The sequence below is a fragment of the Babylonia areolata genome, chromosome 27, assembly GCF_041734735.1.
Source record: "Babylonia areolata isolate BAREFJ2019XMU chromosome 27, ASM4173473v1, whole genome shotgun sequence".
Lineage (NCBI taxonomy): Eukaryota > Metazoa > Mollusca > Gastropoda > Neogastropoda > Buccinidae > Babylonia > Babylonia areolata.
Window position 1 is genome coordinate 2795770 of NC_134902.1, and position 18920 is coordinate 2814689.

General features: G+C 42.8%; 1 protein-coding gene across 1 annotated transcript in view; it reads left to right on the plus strand.

Annotated features, from left to right (window-relative positions):
* The window catches only part of LOC143301401 (uncharacterized), a 39246-nt gene extending 22428 nt beyond the window's left edge, over positions 1 to 16818 (plus strand). Inside the window, exons 5-6 of the mRNA XM_076615650.1 lie at positions 12579 to 12757; positions 16332 to 16818. Coding sequence (XP_076471765.1) covers positions 12579 to 12757; positions 16332 to 16458 — 306 coding nt within the window. The 3' untranslated portion in view covers positions 16459 to 16818. The remainder of the gene's footprint in view (positions 1 to 12578; positions 12758 to 16331) is intronic.
* Positions 16819 to 18920: the final 2102 nt, after the last annotated feature.

An 18920-nucleotide genomic window follows, 5' to 3' on the forward strand; every position in this document is an offset into this window, starting at 1 on the left:
ACACACACACACACACTTTCATGCGTATGCACGCACACACACGCACACATATACACACATTGCATTTATGTGCACATGCTTACACACACTTTCGCAGACACATACCCAAACTTTACACACATATACACAAATGCACATGCACACCCCCACACTCATGCATGTTCACTTGTGTGCATGCATGCATGCGCACGCACACATCCACACAGTGATTGTATGATTTTGAATGATTATTCATTGCTTAGAATGTTTTCAGAAATTTTAAACTCCAGTCCAGTTGGTATCCTCCTTTGATGTGTTATAATTAATGTTGTTATTTACATTTACATTGTTGTAGGTTAATACTTGTTGATATGCATATACATATTCTCCTTCCCATGACACCTCATTCAATACACACCACAATCTCTTCAGTTGATACGCATATACATATTCTCCTTCCCACGACACCTCATTCAATACACACCACAATCTCTTCAGTTGATACGCATATACATATTCTCCTTCCCACGACACCTCATTCAATACACACCACAATCTCTTTAGTTGATACGCATATACATATTCTCCTTCCCACGACACCTCATTCAATACACACCACAATCTCTTTAGTTGATGCGCATATACATATTCTCCTTCCCATGACACCTCATTCAATACACACCACAATCTCTTTAGTTGATACGCATATACATATTCTCCTTCCCATGACACCTCATTCAATACACACCACAATCTGTTAAGTTGATATGCATATACATATTCTCCTTCCCATGACACCTCATTCAATACACACCACAATCTCTTTAGTTGATACGCATATACATATTCTCCTTCCCACGACACCTCATTCAATACACACCACAATCTCTTTAGTTGATGCGCATATACATATTCTCCTTCCCATGACACCTCATTCAATACACACCACAATCTCTTTAGTTGATACGCATATACATATTCTCCTTCCCATGACACCTCATTCAATACACACCACAATCTCTTTAGTTGATACGCATATACATATTCTCCTTCCCACGACACCTCATTCAATACACACCACAATCTCTTTAGACTTTTTCTTATAGTATACTCTTCCTCTGATACATAACATGAACACTTTTTTTTTACACTAAGATTCACATGCATTCCTTTTCCTTTATCCACTACTTTACTCCTTTCCGTCTAAAAACGCTTATAGTGAATAGACATTAATATAGTGAATAGACATTGATTGTAAGCAAGAGAGAACAGTGGACATTGAACAAAAGGAATGAGATGAATTCCAGCTGTGCCCTCTTCATATTGTCACATGACTCAGCACTGATAATATCTTTCTGTCTATCTGTCTGTCTGTTTGTCTGTCTGTCTGTCTATCTGTACACACACATGCACACACACATGCACACACACACACACACATATGTACACACACATATGTACATACATACTCTGTGTGTGTGTGTGTGTGTGTGCGTGTGTGCGTGTGTGTGTTTGTGTGTGCGTGTGCGTGTGTGTGCGTGCGTGTGTGTGTTTGTATGTGTGTGTGTGTGTGTGTGCGTGTGTGTGTGTGTGTGTGTTTTGCTTACAGCCCAGCTGCTAATCACTTTATGTTGCCAAATAACTCATTGATGACAATGTCCGTGTATTTATGTAAACTCATCAATGGTAATATGTATGTATATGTGAGGTATCTTCCATCCCCATTTTGGGAGGAAATATGAAGTGCTTTACAGCAATATTACATCAGTATCGATACACATAACCATCAGTACAAAATGCTCATACCATACTTTACTTATTGTGGGGGAATACAAAAGTGCTTGGAGGAAAACAGGCAGTGTTACACTGATACCAACACACAGCTGTGCTGTACCCCTGGCTCATCCCAGCCCCTAAAATTATTTAAACAGTATCTCAAAGCACACTTGATTTATACGCACGCAGGCATGCGTGATTAATACACCAGCTTTTATGCCATGCGTGTTACCAGCGTGTACGTATTATGCAATATCAGTGCCGCGTGAAAGATATACGCATGGACCATCATGTCCTGAGCTTCAGAAACATGTATCATTACATATTCCAGTAAGTCTACAGACACAGAATGTACAAACACTGATACCAGTGGTAGTAGAAATTTTCTTTCTTTCTTATTGTTATTGTATGCTGTTGTTTCACTGATTTCATATTATTATTATTATCATTTGTTCTCTGTATTCTCCCTTCCGCCTCTTTCACTTCATACTCTCTCTCTGACGGGCGCAATAGCCGAGTGGTTAAAGCGTTGGACTGTCAGTCTGAGGGTCCCGGGTTCGAATCACAGTGACGGCGCCTGGTGGGTAAAGGGTGGAGATTTTTCCGATCTCCCAGGTTAACATATGTGCAGACCTGCTAGTGCCTGAACCCCCATCGTGTGTATATGCAAGCAGAAGATCAAATACGCACGTTAAAGATCCTGTAATCCATGTCAGCGTTCGGTGGGTTATGGAAACAAGAACATACCCAGCATGCACACCCCCGAAAACGGAGTATGGTTGCCTACATGGCACGGTAAAAACGGTCATACATGTAAAAGCCCACTCATGTGCATACGAGTGAACGCAGAAGAAGAAGAAGAATACTCTCTCTCTGCCCTCTCCGGTTTCCGTCTCATACACACAGACACAATGAACGGTGTTAACACACTTATGTCACATCTTTGTACAACCACTCAAGCATCAAATCCTTATCTTCACCCCCCCCCCCTCCCCCCTTTCAGTGTTCAAGGTACACTCACGGTGGTTGTGTGGTTTCTTAAAAGCTAGTGCTGGAGTTTGTTTTTTTTTCTTTAAAGTACACTAACACAGTGGCTTAAACGTTATTTGGTGATATGATGCAGCACTTAAGTATAACTTCAGAAATATATTTATTCCCTACCCCCTGCTTTTTTGTGGTCTGGAACTCTCTTATAGACTTTTTATGTGCAACTTGGATTTTGTTCATGAGATCATTTTTGCCCCAGCTGTTTAGGCAGCCACACACCGTCCTCGGGGACGTGCACGCTGCTGAGTATGTTTGTGTTGGCCTAACCTGAACGCTGACATGGATTTCTGGATCTTTTAATGTGCTGCTGTACATATGTATGCTCAGAAAGGGGTTGAAGGCGGTTAACAGTCTGCACACATATGACGACCTGGGAGGTGGGGAAAATCTCCACCCCTTAACTCACTCAGTACGGCCAGTCCTCTCTTCTCCTCTACACAGACCCCTCGGATGTCCAGTGGGTGTCTGAATGACCCAACCTTTAGCTTCCGTCGTCAGAAATGTGGTATTCTTTGTCAACATTCACCTCTTCAGTGTAAGAGCCTTCCGCTTGTAATATTTTGATGGTGGTAATTGAGGTGAAACGCTGTTAACGTCGTCTCTTTCGCCGTTCGTATGGAGAGAGTTAATCCACCAGATAGCAGTGCTGGGATTGAACCCACTCTGCTGATGAACCACTCTGCTGTTCCACTCCTCACTGTTGGACTTTCAGACCAGTTTTAATGGAAATTGAAGAAGAAAAAAAAGGATGGCGGTGTTATGGAAGATATGGAAGCCCGGTTACAAAAAGGCATATCCCTCACTTTTTGTATCTGTTGAAATAAGAAGACAAGAATAAGCACATCACTACAGCCGTGGTGAAGATGTTTTAGCGTATATTAAAAAGCTGAGCTTGTGATGGAGCTGATGCTTCTTTCCTGAAAGCATCCATGCATGTTTTAACTGGCACTGGAGAGGGAATCAGAGTGGGGTAACATGACCTTTGTTACGCAGCCCGGAGGTGGAGAATCAGATTCCGTTGATCGTCTCCCTGCTAGATCCTTGTTGGAGGGTTCATGTGACTCAGAATGGATTTTTTTTTCTCAAGGCCTGACTAAGTGCGTTGGGTTACGCTGCTGGTCAGGCATCTGCTTGGCAGATGTGGTGTAGCGTATATGGATTTGTCCGAACGCAGTGACGCCTCCTTGAGCTACTGAAACTGAAACTGAAATGAATGATAGTCAGTGTATCCTCCCCCAACCCTATTGATGGATGACATCAGTGCAGATTGATTATCATTTCCAACACTGTTTCACCGGGTACGCTGTGCACCAGCTCTGCCTCTTTTTACTTAGCATGACATCGAGGGTTTCGTTTGTGATGAATCAGATTGACGGAACAACAGGCAAGTGGTTTTAAAGCATTAAACTTTCAACCAGATAGTCCTGGGTTCCATTCTCGGTCACGGTACCTGGCGGGCTAAGAGTGGAGATATTTCCAATGTCAAAGATTTTGCAGACTAGCTAGCGCCTGAACGTTACTTGTGTGTAAACACACACAGAAGATCAAATACGTATGTTAACGATCTGATAATCCATATCAACATTCAATGGACAATGGAAACAAAAACATACCCAGCATGTACACCCCCATAAACGGAGTTACACGTACCCAGATTCAAACACTCGACTGTTGGCTGCCGTTCTTTCTCTGTCAGTGGACCTTGCAATTGGAATGAACTTCCTCTTTCGCTTCATCAGGTCTCCACACTCAGCTCTTTCAAGTCTGGCCTTAAAACCCACCTCTTCCCAAAATAGCCTCCCTTGCCTGCCTCTTCCTTGTCTTTAGTTTCTACAGTTTTAGAGTTATGCATGCGTGTGAATGACTGGTGCGAAAGCGCTTTGATTTGTCTCTGCACAAGATTCAGCGCTATATAAATACCATTATTATTATTATTATTATAAAAACAGTCACGCAGGAAATTATCCACCTCCCCTCACCTCACGTCAGGCCCATAACTAGTTGTTGGGGGAAGCTTGAGGACCGCAGACGCAACCTCCCTTCTCCATCTGTCTCTGTCGGCAGCCGCCGGCAGCAGCTCACGTGTGTGGAGTCCGGTCCATTGTTTGATGTTCTCATGCCAGTTATTCCGCTGTCTTCCTCTTCTTCTCCCGCCCTCGATGGTGCCTTGCATGATTGTTTTGGACAAGCTGGTGTGTTGAGTGTTGTGTCCAAACCATATCAGCTTGCGTCTCTTCACAGTTGAAAGGAGAGGTTCCTGAGGTCCAGCAAGGTTCTCAGTTCTGCTCCGTACATGTTCATTGGTCCTGTGCTCGATCCAGGGAATTTGAAGGAGCTTCCTCAGGCATTTGTTCTCGAAAGGCCTGGATCTTCCTTTCAGTTTCGGCCGTCAGTGTCCATGCCTCGCGACCATACAGTACAATGGAGACTACCAGGGCTTTGTAGAGTTTGAATTCTGCGGAGAATGGGATGTTACTTTTGCACACTCTGTTCAGTTTGGTCATGGCTGCACACTAACATTCAGAGCTTGGGAGCTGCAGTCCACGAATGCAGGAGAAGAAGAAGAAGAGGGGGAAGAAAATCCGATTGATTTTGCGGGGAAAAGAAGCATGTGTCGACGGGTGCAATAGCCGAGTGGTTAAAGCGTGGACTTTCAATCTGAGGGTCCTGGGTTCGAATCACGGTGATGGCGCCTGGTGGGTAAAGGGTGGAGATTTTTACGATCTCCCAGGTCAATATGTGTGCAGACCTGCTAGTGCCTGAACCCCCTTCGTGTGTATACGCAAGCAAAAGATCAAATGCGTACGGTAAAGATCCTGTAATCCATGTCAGCGTTCGGTGGGTTATGGAAACAAGAACATACCCAGCATGCACACCCCCGAAAGCGGAGTATGGTTGCCTTCATGGCGGGGTAAAAACGGTCATGCATGCAAAAGCCCACTTGTGTACATGCGAGTGAACGTGGGAGTTGCAGCCCACGAACGCAGAAGAAGAAGAAGAAGAAGCGTGTGTCCACAGACAGTGTGAAAAGAGGCAGGGTGAACTTTGGGCCAGGAGGGAAGAGCAGAGGGGACCCTTCATGTGGATGAGTTCAGTCTGTTTGTTGTCCTGCACAGACTGAACAGACTGAGGGGGGGTAGTGTGGGCTGGGGGGGGGGGGGTATTGAGACTACATGTGCATGCACTCGCTGATGTGTGTGTCTCACGCCTGCTCACATGCATGCATACATATATATGCGTTCGTGCACAGACACACGTGTGTGCATGCATGCACACACACCTACACACACACATACATACATATACACTCACATACTTTTTGTTTTAGAATTAATAGTCCGGGTTGAGAAAAGCGACACACACACACACACACACATATAAACACACACACACATAAACACACACACACATACACACAAAGACAGACACACACATTCACATACACACATATACAATCTCACATACACATACATATAAACACACACTCACACACACAATTTGCACTTTTGTCCTGGAGTAAATAGACTAGGTTTGTTGACACACACACACACACACTCTACACACTACACACACACACACACACACGCACACGCACACGCACTTGACCTAGAATGAAGAGCCAGGGTTTTTATTAAGGGGACAAACACCCACTCACACACACCCTCATCATTGTAATCTGTTGCTGAGCAACCGTGATGTCAGTAGCTGCGTTGTTGGGACAGTATGCTCAGAACAGTCCATATCTCCAGCCACTCAATGGCCCTTTCTTTCTTTCTTTCTATCAGTCTTTTTGTATTCATGGGCTAAAACTCACATGGTCGCTCATACATGTACTGGTAGGCTTTTATGTGTTTGAACCATTTAAAAAAAAAAAAAATTCACTGTTGAGGCTGCCATACTCTGTTTTCGGGGATGTGCGTGCTGGGTATGTTTGTGTTTCCGTATCCCACCGAACACGGACATAGATTATGGGATCTTTAACACACACGAAGAAGATTCAGGCTCCAGCAGGTCTGAACTATATGGGATCCTTATCACACACAAAGAAGATTCAGGCTCCAGCAGGTCTGAACTATATGGGATCCTTATCACACACACAGAAGATTCAGGCTCTAGCAGGTCTGAACTATACGGGATCTTTATCACACACGAAGAACATTCAGGCTCTAGCAGGTCTGAACTATATGGGATCCTTATCACACACGAAGAAGATTCAGGCTCCAGCAGGTCTGAACTATATGGGATCCTTATCACACACGAAGAAGATTCAGGCTCTAGCAGGTCTGAACTATATGGGATCCTTATCACACACGAAGAAGATTCAGGCTCTAGCAGGTCTGAACTATATGGGATCCTTATCACACACGAAGAACATTCAGGCTCTAGCAGGTCTGAACTATACGGGATCTTTATCACACACGAAGAACATTCAGGCTCTAGCAGGTCTGAACTATATGGGATCTTTAGCACACACGAAGAAGATTCAGGCTCTAGCAGGTCTGAACTATATGGGATCTTTAACACACACGAAGAAGATTCAGGCTCTAGCAGGTCTGAACTATATGGGATCTTTATCACACACGCAGAAGATTCAGGCTCTAGCAGGTCTGAACTATATGGGATCTTTACCTGAACTATATGGGATCTTTATCACACACGAAGAAGATTCAGGCTCTAGCAGGTCTGAACTATATGGGATCCTTATCACACACGAAGAAGATTCAGGCTCTAGCAGGTCTGAACTATATGGGATCCTTATCACACACGAAGAAGATTCAAGCTCTAGCAGGTCTGAACTGTATGGGATCCTTATCACACACGAAGAACATTCAGGCTCTAGCAGGTCTGAACGTATGCTGAGCTTGGAGATGGGGCACAAATCTCCGCCATTTGCCGAGTCTGGGATTTGAACCCAAAACCTTTGGATTGTAAGTTCAATGCTTTAACCGCTGGGCTGTTGCATGCGCCGTCCTCTCTTTCCTTGCCTGAAGGTTCCAGTCGTCATGTCAGCAAAGGAAAGGTGTTGAAATATTCAAAGAGATTGGATTCTTTTGCTCTTTCCTAGGGTGTAGAGGATATATTAACACTATGTAGTATATGTTGAATCACAGTTCCATCTAGCAGTGTCAAACAAAGCAAGCATTAAAACACACACACCAAAAAAATACATTAAAAAACCCAAAAACAAAGTTAAACAAAGAAAAAACCAACAACAAAAAACAACTTCAGCATGTTAATATGTAAGTTCCAAACATGAGAATGTTTCACGCACTTTCCACTTTTGACCTGTTTTTGTGTGTGTGTGTAAATTCATTCAAGTTGTGTTTTCTTTCCAGCACAAAATGAATTTAATTACCCAGAGAATTGATGAAAGTGATTGATATTGACTTGGTATCAGTTTATTTAGAACAGCATTACTTTTCAGTCATCCAGAAACTAAATGAATCCGCAGTAGACGGGCGCAATAGCCAAGTGGTTAAAGCATTGGACTGTCAATCTGAGGCTCCCGGGTTCGAATCATGGTGACGGCACCTGGTGGGTAAAGGGTGGAGATTTTTCCCGATCTCCCAGGTCAACATATGTGCAGACCTGCTAGTGCCTGAACCCCCTTCATGTGTATACGCAAGCAGAAGATCAAATACGCACGTTAAAGATCCTGTAATCCATGTCAGCGTTCGGTGGGTTATGGAAACAAGAACATACCCAGCATGCACACCCCCGAAAACGGAGTATGGCTGCCTACATGGTGGGGTAAAAACAGTCATACACGTAAAAGCCCACTCGTATGCATATGAGTGAGCGTGGGAGTTGCAGCCCACGAACGCAGAAGAAGAAGAAGAATCTGCAGTACTTTTCACGGTTAAAAAGTGAGGGTGCCCTTGTGTGTGTTGCTGTGCTGTGGGTGACACAGTCTGGGGCCTGCTGTTTCCAGTTCAGCAGTGAGAAATTGCTGACTGGCAGAGTAAAGCACACTGCAGTTGTGTGCAGGAGGGTTTGTTGTGCACACACATTCCCACATCTCCATTTCTCTCTCAGTCTGTTTCATCTGATAGGATGCACACACACGCGGCATACGCGTTTGCACGCACGTTCATGTACCCACACACACGTGCACACGCATGCAAACACACACACATGTGCACACGCGCGCACAAACACACGCACACACAAGCACACACACACACACACACACACACATGCACACACACACACACACACACACACGTGCACACACACACATGCACTCACACACATGCACACACATGCACACACACACATGCACACACATGCACACACACACACATGCACTCACACACACACACACACACACACACACACACACACACACACACACACGCACTCACACGCATGCACACACACACACACACATGCACACGCACACACACACACACACACACACACACACACACACACACACACACACACACCACAAATGGAGAGAGAGAGAGAGATGGTGTGTGTGTGAGAGAGAGAGAAAGAAAGGGAGATGAATTATGAACTGGAAGATCAGTCATTGTGAAAAGAATCAAGCCCTTGGGGGAAGAGGGGGCCGGGGGGGGGTGTTGAAGGGGTGGGGGGTGAAGGAGAGGGAGAGGGTGGGGCGGAACAAACACCTTTGCAGAAAGATAAACTGAAGCTTAAAACTACTGACCCAGAAAAGATTGATTTGGGCGCTTAGCCAGTGTGTGTGTGTGTGTGTGTGTGGAGGGGGGATGGGGGTGGGAGGGGATTGTGTGTCAGAAATGTGTGAGCTGCATGTAGAGTGGTGCAGAAATGGTGTCAGCAGCACACACAGAGAGAGACAGAGACAGAGAGCCAGGTTTGCTCAAATCACAACTGTTTGCACTGCTCGATTAGCGATCAGCTTAGCGAGAGAGAGAGAGAAATGGAGACCCACTAAGATAAGAGAAGGTGAAGGAGGGAGGGAGGGAGGATGAAAAATTCACAAAAGATAAAGGATCCTTCTTTTCGCTGTTTTGGAATATAATGTAGAAGGTTTTACCAAAAAGTTGTGGACCAGCTGGGAACTTGCACTTTAAAAAAAAAAAAAAATTTATTATTATTTTTTTAACTTGTGGGCACAGTAAAGTGATGCTGAATTTTATTATTATTATTATTATGAGCACCACTCATATAACCAGAGGTGAAAAGTGACAGCTATAGACCACTGAATAAATGTCAATTCTTGGACGGGAAACATCAATTTTCCAAGTACATTTTGGAAACAGTTCATGGTGCGTATGTGCCTGAAACAGCTGTTTCAGTGTGTGAGAGGATAGTGGCATACCTTATACAATTTAAATCCCCTTGTTATTTGGAAAAAAAAATAAAAAAATTGTAAGGTCTGTATGACGGGCGCAATAGCCGAGTGGTTAAAGCGTTGGACTGTCAATCTGAGGGTCCCGGGTTCGAATCACGGTGACAGCCCCTGGTGGGTAAAGGGTGGAGATTTTTACAATCTCCCAGGTCAACATATGTGCAGACCTGCTAGTGCCTGAACCCCCTTCGTGTGTATATGCAAGCATAAGATCAAATACGCACGTTAAAGATCCTGTAATCCATGTCAGCGTTCGGTGGGTTATGGAAACAAGAACATACCCAGCATGCACACCCCCGAAAACGGAGTATGGCTGCCTACATGGCGGGGTAAAAACGGCCATACACGTAAAAGCCGACTCGTGTGCATACGAGTGAACGCAGAAGAAGAAGAAGAAGTAAGGTCTGTATTATGATGGATCTTTAGGAGAGGAAGTTCATGACATGGTGGCTGTATGAGGCAGGGGGTGGGGTGAGGGGGGGGGACCTCTGTAACTGAGATAAGAGAGGGGAGGGAGGGAGGGAGGAGGAGGAGAAGAATGTTTTGCAAACAGAGGATTTTTGCAAACATAAGGGTTCTTTCTTTCTTCTTTTATTTTTATTTTTTACCGAATGGGAGTTGTTGGTTGGTGGGGAGTATGGGGTGGCAAGGAGATGTCTGTTTATTAAGATCTCATCAGTTAACAAGTGTGTGACAGACAAAAAACAACAACAACCCAACCTTTTTTTGTTAAAAGCTTGATGAATTATTCACACATAAAAAAAATGTGGGCTTTTAGTTGTTGTGGGGGTAACTGTATATCTGGGATTTTTTTTTTTTTTTTTTTTTTTTTTATTGGAGGACTTGAGGACTTGATACTGTGTTTGAAAGAATGAGACGTTTCTCTTTTTTTTTTCTTTTCTTTTCTTTTTAAGTCTGGGTATGTTTCTTGTCTTTCATGGCAGGGGTGATGGACAAGAGAGACACTGTTTCTGTTTTAAGATGTTTGACAGTGAAAAGATGGGGAGTAAACATTTGAGCTAGTGCACACACAAATATGTGAACGTGCATGTGTGTGTGTGTGCGCGCACGCACACACATTCTCTCTGTCTGTCTCTCTCTCTCAAACATTCATACACACAGGGACATGGACGCGCGCACACACACACACACACACACATGCACAGGCAAGTGCAAATACACTCTCTCTCTCTCTGTTTCTCTCTTTCACACACACTCAACACACAAACACACACACACACACACACACACACACACACACACACACACACACACACATACAGGCAAGTGCAAATACACACACTCTCTCTGTTTCTCTCTTTCACACAAACACACACACACACACACACACACACACACATGTATACAAATCTTGGAGATATTGATTTTTCCTTCCCCCCCCCCCCCCCAGAAGACAGTGTTAGTATGGGTGATTTAAAATAAGAGCAAGCATTGAAAGCTCCTTTGAGAGATTAATTGGAGTGTGGTGAAATTCTGATTCTGAAGGAGAGGGTTTAGTTAGGGGTTCTTTGGTGCACTATCTGTGTGTGTGTGTGTGTGTGTGTGTGTGTGTGTGTGTGTGTGTGTGTGTGGTATGAGTGAATGAAAGAAACTGAGTGTGTGTGTGTGTGTGTGTGTTCAATGCAGCATTACAATCATAATCTATCAAATATGTTGCACGATCAAATAATAGCAGTGTTTCATCACAACTCAGTGCCTGAGTATATAAGCACCATGTAAATTACTATTCCACACAAACGTTTCAGTAATCTGGTTTCCATCCAATGTGTGCACGCATGTAGCATTTACTCTGTCTCCGAATCTTAAACATAGTTCAATGGGCTGGTGATCTGATTCGATTCTTTCTGTTAGTATCAGTTTGCAAAAAAGCAAAAATGATCATTGACACTATTACCTGTAAGTGTACTGACCTTCGGTATTTCCATTACATATACCATTCATAATACATGAATTAAGTGCAGTACACATATGAAGCAAACATTTCCCATAATTGTTAACTACATTGTCTGATGACTTTCTGCCGCTGTTAAAGAACATGGGATTACTCCTAAATTGATTACTGTGTGCATCACTGCCATCCAAAATATCCTGAGAAAGGTTAGAAAGAGAGAGAGAGAGAGAGAGAGAGAGAGTGTGTGTGTGTGTGTTTAATATGAGTGTGAAAGAAAGACAAAGTATGTGTATGTGTGTGTGACAGAGTGAAAGAGAGAGAAACAGTGAGTGTGTGTGTGTGTGTGTATGTGTGTTGTATATGTGTGTGTGTGTGACACAGAGAGAAAGAGACAGCGAGTGTGTGTGTGTATGTGTGTGTGCATGTGTGTTGTGTATGCGATTCATGATGTGTGATGTATGCATGGTGTGTGACGTGTATGATGCGTGATGTGCTCAGTAAGACGCTGCGTGCTGTGTGTGGTAGGGGTGCCCAGTGATCAGCGTGTACACAGAGGAGAACCTGGACAAGGCGCTGGAGGCGGCCACACGCACGTACTGTCAGGCCGAGGTCCAGATGAAGACCCAGACCAACGAGATCCTCATGTCTCGCCTCTTCCAGTGGTACAGCCAGGACTTTGGGCAGACGGATACCGACGTCATCAGGTCAGTTGGGGGCCCGTCAATATCTTCTTCTTTTTCTTCTTCTTCTTCTCCTTCTTCTTCATCTTCTCCTTGGGGTAGGGGTTGGGGTGGGGGTGTTGGGGGGTGAGAAGGGAAAAAAAATTGTTGTTTTGCAGTTGTCATGTGCTCAGAGCTGTACAGCTGCCATTTGCATGTTGGTTTTGTTGTTGTTGTTGTTTTAATAAGTTTTTTTTTTAAAAAAAAAAAGACCCCCCAAAAAAGACATGCCTTTTTTAAGTCCTTAAGAATCTTTAAAAAAAACCACTTTTTAATGACCAGGTTTGTAAAAAGAGTGCCTTTCTTTTTCTGGTAAAAACAACAACAAAAAAACAGCAAAAAACCCAACAGATGTTGATTTTGTGTGTGATTAATAAAACACAGGAGCATTATGTTACATCTGATTAAAAACAACAACAGCAACAACAACAACAACCTGATCCAGAAAGTAAGATAGATCTTTTCAACAGAAATTGTGGCTCTCTCCTGTGTGGCAGAGAGTGTCTGATTGAAGGAGCATACGTTATGCATAGAATAGTGTGCTTTTTCACCTGTGTATTTACATTTTTTTTAGGTCTGAATGGGGGTTTGAATAGGTTTTATATTTTGTGATGAAAAACCTGTGTGAATCCTGATTTAGAAAAACCCGAGAAGGAAATTTAGGCCTGAAACATAAGTCTTGAAAAGAATTGATACACAGGAGGTTGGCAGGAAACTTTAGACCCTGCTTAAAGCGAGCCACTGTAACCTGACATGATCGTTTCGCATGTGACATGCACTGAAAGTAACCCAATGCTTTCATGTTTTCAAACACACAGATGTGGTTAATGGGTTTGTTTTGTCTCTCTTCGTTCCCCTTTAGAGCTGTGATCTTAGGAAACAGTTTCATAAAAACTGAAGGTCAAAGAATTCTAAACCAGCAACGACAAAAAAAGACCGGAACAGATTATTTTGGAACGTTAACGACAGCCTGGCCTTGTTATGAAACAGTTGAATTATTTCATAGTCAGAAGGGGTTGTAATCATTTCTTCTTCTTCTTCTGCTTTCGTGGGCTGCAACTCCCACGTACACTCGCATGTACACGAGTGGGCTTTTACGTGCATGACCGTTTTTACCCCGCCATGTAGGCAGCCATACTCCGTTTTCGGGGGTGTGCATGCTGGGTATGTTCTTGTTTCCATAACCCACCGAACGCTGACATGGATTACAGGATCTTTAACATGCGTATTTGATCTTCTGCTTGCATATACACACGAAGGGGGTTCAGGCACTGGCAGGTCTGCACATATGTTGACCTGGGAGATCGGAAAAATCTCCACCCTTTACCCACCAGGTGCCGTCACTGTGATTCGAACCCGGGACCCTCAGATTGACAGTCCAACGCTTTAACCACTCGGCTATTGCGCCCGTCGGTTGTAATCAAATATCTGTATGATGAATGGTTTATCCACTCCAATGGGAAATCATTCACAGCTTATTCTTTTGTCAAGGACAGTGGCTCCAAAACTAGGAGGCAATATTGCACTGGTTCTTAGCACGGCAGCCTTGGGGGGGCTAGTTGGCCTTTTGGAAACCATCCCAATGCCGACTGTCCTAAAACCCGAGAGAGTGGGGATGTAACTTGGGCAAGACACTCCCCACTGTAATCAAATTCTTGTCCAGATAGTCGGGACGGCAGTTACCTCCTCTGCTGTTCTGGTGGTCATAGTCGGATAGGACTGACTATCATACACACCTTTGGCAGCCGTTCTTGATGTAGTAAAGCACATAATTGGGTGGCTGTACATTCAGATATCCATATTGTCATTATTGGTGATTCTTTTATCCTTACTTGTGTTTTGTTTTGGAATCAAGACATGCAGAGTTACACTCCATTCATTTTGTCTTGTTGAAGGCTCACAATAAATCCTGTCTTTATTGAAAGTTCAGTCGTAGTATCTGATACCTCACTTTTTTGCCAGCCCCGTCTGTAATGAAATTGTGTGTTTCTGTGTCTGTGTCTTTCTGTCCGTCTGTATTATGTGTGTGTGTGTGTGTGTGTGTTGTGTCTGTGTGTGTGTTGTGTCTGTGTGTGCGTCTATGTGTGTTTGTCTGTGTGTGTGTGCGCGTGTGTTTTAGTACGTACATGCGTGTATAAGTGTGTGTGTGTGTGTGTGTGTGTGTGTGTGTGTACTGTGTGTGTGTGTGTGTGTAAATCTGCTATGTGTGTGTGTGTGTGTGTGTGTGTGCATCTGCTATGTATGTGTGTGTTTATATATCTGTGTGTGTATGTGTATCTGCTATGTATGTGTGTGTTTATATATCTGTGTGTGTATGTGTATCTGCTATGTATGTGTGTTTATATATCTGTGTGTGTATATGCATCTGCTATGTATGTGTGTGTTTATATATCTGTGTGTGTATATGTATCTGCTATGTATGTGTGTGTTTATATATCTGTGTGTGAAAATGTATCTGCTATGTATGTGTGTGTTTATATATCTGTGTGTGTATGTACATCTGCTATGTATGTGTGTTTATATATCTGTGTGTGTATATGTATCTGCTATGTATGTGTGTTTATATATCTGTGTGTGTATATGTATCTGCTATGTATGTGTGTTTATATATCTGTGTGTGTATGTGTATCTGCTATGTATGTGTGTTTATATATCTGTGTGTGTATGTGCATCTGCTATGTATGTCTGTTTATATATCTGTGTGTGTATATGTATCTGCTATGTATGTGTGTTTATATATCTGTGTGTGTATATGTATCTGCTATGTATGTGTGTTTATATATCTGTGTGTGTATATGTATCTGCTATGTATGTGTGTTTATATATCTGTGTGTGTATGTGTATCTGCTATGTATGTGTGTTTATATATCTGTGTGTGTATATGCATCTGCTATGTATGTGTGTTTATATATCTGTGTGTGTATATGTATCTGCTATGTATGTGTGTTTATATATCTGTGTGTGAAAATGTATCTGCTATGTATGTGTGTGTTTATATATCTCTGTGTGTATGTACATCTGCTATGTATGTGTGTTTATATATCTGTGTGTGTATATGTATCTGCTATGTATGTGTGTTTATATATCTGTGTGTGTATATGTATCTGCTATGTATGTGTGTTTATATATCTGTGTGTGTATGTGTATCTGCTATGTATGTGTGTTTATATATCTGTGTGTGTATGTGCATCTGCTATGTATGTGTGTTTATATATCTGTGTGTGTATATGTATCTGCTATGTATGTGTGTTTATATATCTGTGTGTGTATATGTATCTGCTATGTATGTGTGTTTATATATCTGTGTGTGTATATGTATCTGCTATGTATGTGTGTTTATATATCTGTGTGTGTATGTGTATCTGCTATGTATGTGTGTTTATATATCTGTGTGTGTATATGCATCTGCTATGTATGTGTGTTTATATATCTGTGTGTGTATATGTATCTGCTATGTATGTGTGTTGATATATCTGTGTGTGTATGTGTATCTGCTATGTATGTGTGTGTGTATGTGTATCTGCTATGTATGTGTGTTGATATATCTGTGTGCGTGCAGGTGGGTGATGCAGTATCTGACACCAGACCAGCAGGACCGGGCCAGCATTCTGCTGCTGAAGCTGGAGAAGTTCGGCCCCGTCTCCATCAAGTACAAGGAGTACGATTGGTCCATCAACTCCTCTTGACTCGAAACCTCCACTCCCATTGGTCGGGGAGCTAGGAATTCCTCCTGGACAAAGTGAAAAAAAAAAAGAAGAAAGAAAGCCGGAGCTGATTGCGAAATGCTGAAGACGAGGGCTGGGGGAGAGGCGTTTAGAAAAATTTGAAAAATCAAAGGGGTGGGGGGTGGGGATGTTGTAGAAGAGGAACGTTTGAATGTTTGTTTCATTTGTTGTTGCGGGTATTTGTGTGACCGCTCACCACAGAATGTGTCGGAGGTGGCTTCTCTCTGTTAGTGGTTTTGCGCTAAGAAAAAAAAAAATGTGGAAAGGGGGTGTAAGATAAAGCATTGAAGTTTTGTTGGTGGGTTTTTTGTGTGGGTTTTTTGGGGTTTTTTTTTGTTGTTGTTTTTTTCCCCTTTCATACAAGGTTCTTTGTTTGTCCAAAAAAACATTATGTGATCAGCATAACCAGTCTATCAATTACTATTGATGTTATTATACATCTTCATGACATATAGTATTTCATCTACCTTTGATGTATTTTTTGTTGTTGGTTTTTTTTTGGATTAAACTGGAGAGGTCAAAGTGAATGACCAGTGTTTTGACCTGATGACCTTGAAATAAGGTCAAAGTTAAGTGTCTGACCAGCGTTTTGACCTTGACCTGAAAGGAAGGTCGAAGGGGATGAGACCAGTATATTTTCTGGTGGACGTTTAAAGTTACTCTGACTCATGGTCCATGCTGCAGTCACACACACACACACACACACACACACACACACACACACACACACACACACACACACACACACACACTCTAGACGTTTAAAGTTACTCTCACTCATGGTCCATGCTGCAGTCACACACACACACACACACACACACACACACACACACACACACACACACACACTCACACACACACACACACACACACACACACACTTAGACGTTTAAAGTTACTCTGACTCATGGTCCATGCTGCAGTCACACACACACACACACACACACACACACACACACACACACACACACACACACACACACTTAGACGTTTAAAGTTACTCTGACTCATGGTCCATGCTGCAGTCACACACACACACACACACACACACACACACACACACACACACACACTTAGACGTTTAAAGTTACTCTGACTCATGGTCCATGCTGCAGTCACACACACACACACACACACACACACACACACACACACACTTAGACGTTTAAAGTTACTCTGACTCATGGTCCATGCTGCAGTCAAACACACACACAGACACACACACACACACACACACACACACACAAAAAGGGAGAAAGAAGCAGAAAGCCACTTGCCGACACATTTAGTGGTGGAAGGTGGCACTGTGAAATCCTGTCTTTCATAGGGATTCTGTTGCGGGCTGACAGGCCTAGAGTTAGTTCCCTTGCTATCGTGACCCTGTGCAGGTTTACACTGCGAGTTCTGTTGTGGGCAGACAGTGATTGCATGTGTCTGGAAATACAGATTTTGCAGGCTTCCTGGGAGTGGAAAAAAATGGTTTAAAACCCACTTAGGTATTGTCATTATGCAGTATCACATCTGAACCATGGCGATCATGAACTCGTTCTGCTCCATGATTACTTCCCCTGTGGACCACGTACCAGTATTCTCCCCTCCCCATCACACTATTCTAATTTCATTTATTCTTGCTTGGTACAGTTGGTGTTCTAAACGGATCCGTTTACGGATTCCGGAAGCATGGAAACGAAACTTTGTTTGACCGATTAAACCAACAATTCTCCGTTGATTTTGAACATTTTAGTGAACAGATCTTTTTTTTCTTTTTTTTTCCCGGAAGCATGGAAACGAAACTTTGTTTGACCGATTAAATCAACAAATCTTTGTCGATTTTCAACATTTTGGTGAACAGATCTTTTTTTCTTTTCTTTTTTTTTCTTTTTTTTTTTGCAGTGTTGGTCCAGGGGAGTTGTAGCAGACGTGTTGCTGTGGGGTAGGTGAATTGAACTGCACAGGTTTCCACAGTGAGTTCTTTGGTGGGCAGACAATTCACAGAGTTAGTTCCCTTGCCGTTATTAAAATGTACAGGTCCACATAGGAAGTTCTGTGGTTGTCAGATGAGACTAGAACTAGCTGCTATCGTTAAACTATGCAGGTCTACACTGGGGTTCTCTTGTGGGTAGGCAAGCCTAGAAAAGGTTTGAAAAGCCTAGGCTAGACTAATTTTGAAATGCTGGATTTTGAAGCGTTTTTTTTGTTTTGCTTTGCTTTGGGAGATTAAAATGCTGTGTATGCAAATGCCTGCCTTGTATCAGTAAATTGCTGTGGAAAATACCCTCAAAGCCCCAAAACACCAATATTTAAAGTGGAATGTTATTGTAAAGTGGGGTTTTTTGTTGTTGTTGTTGTTTTGTTTTTCTTTTCCCCCTCTTCTAAACATGCATTATCTGAAGGTTAGTGTGCGTATAGTGATATAAGAGTGA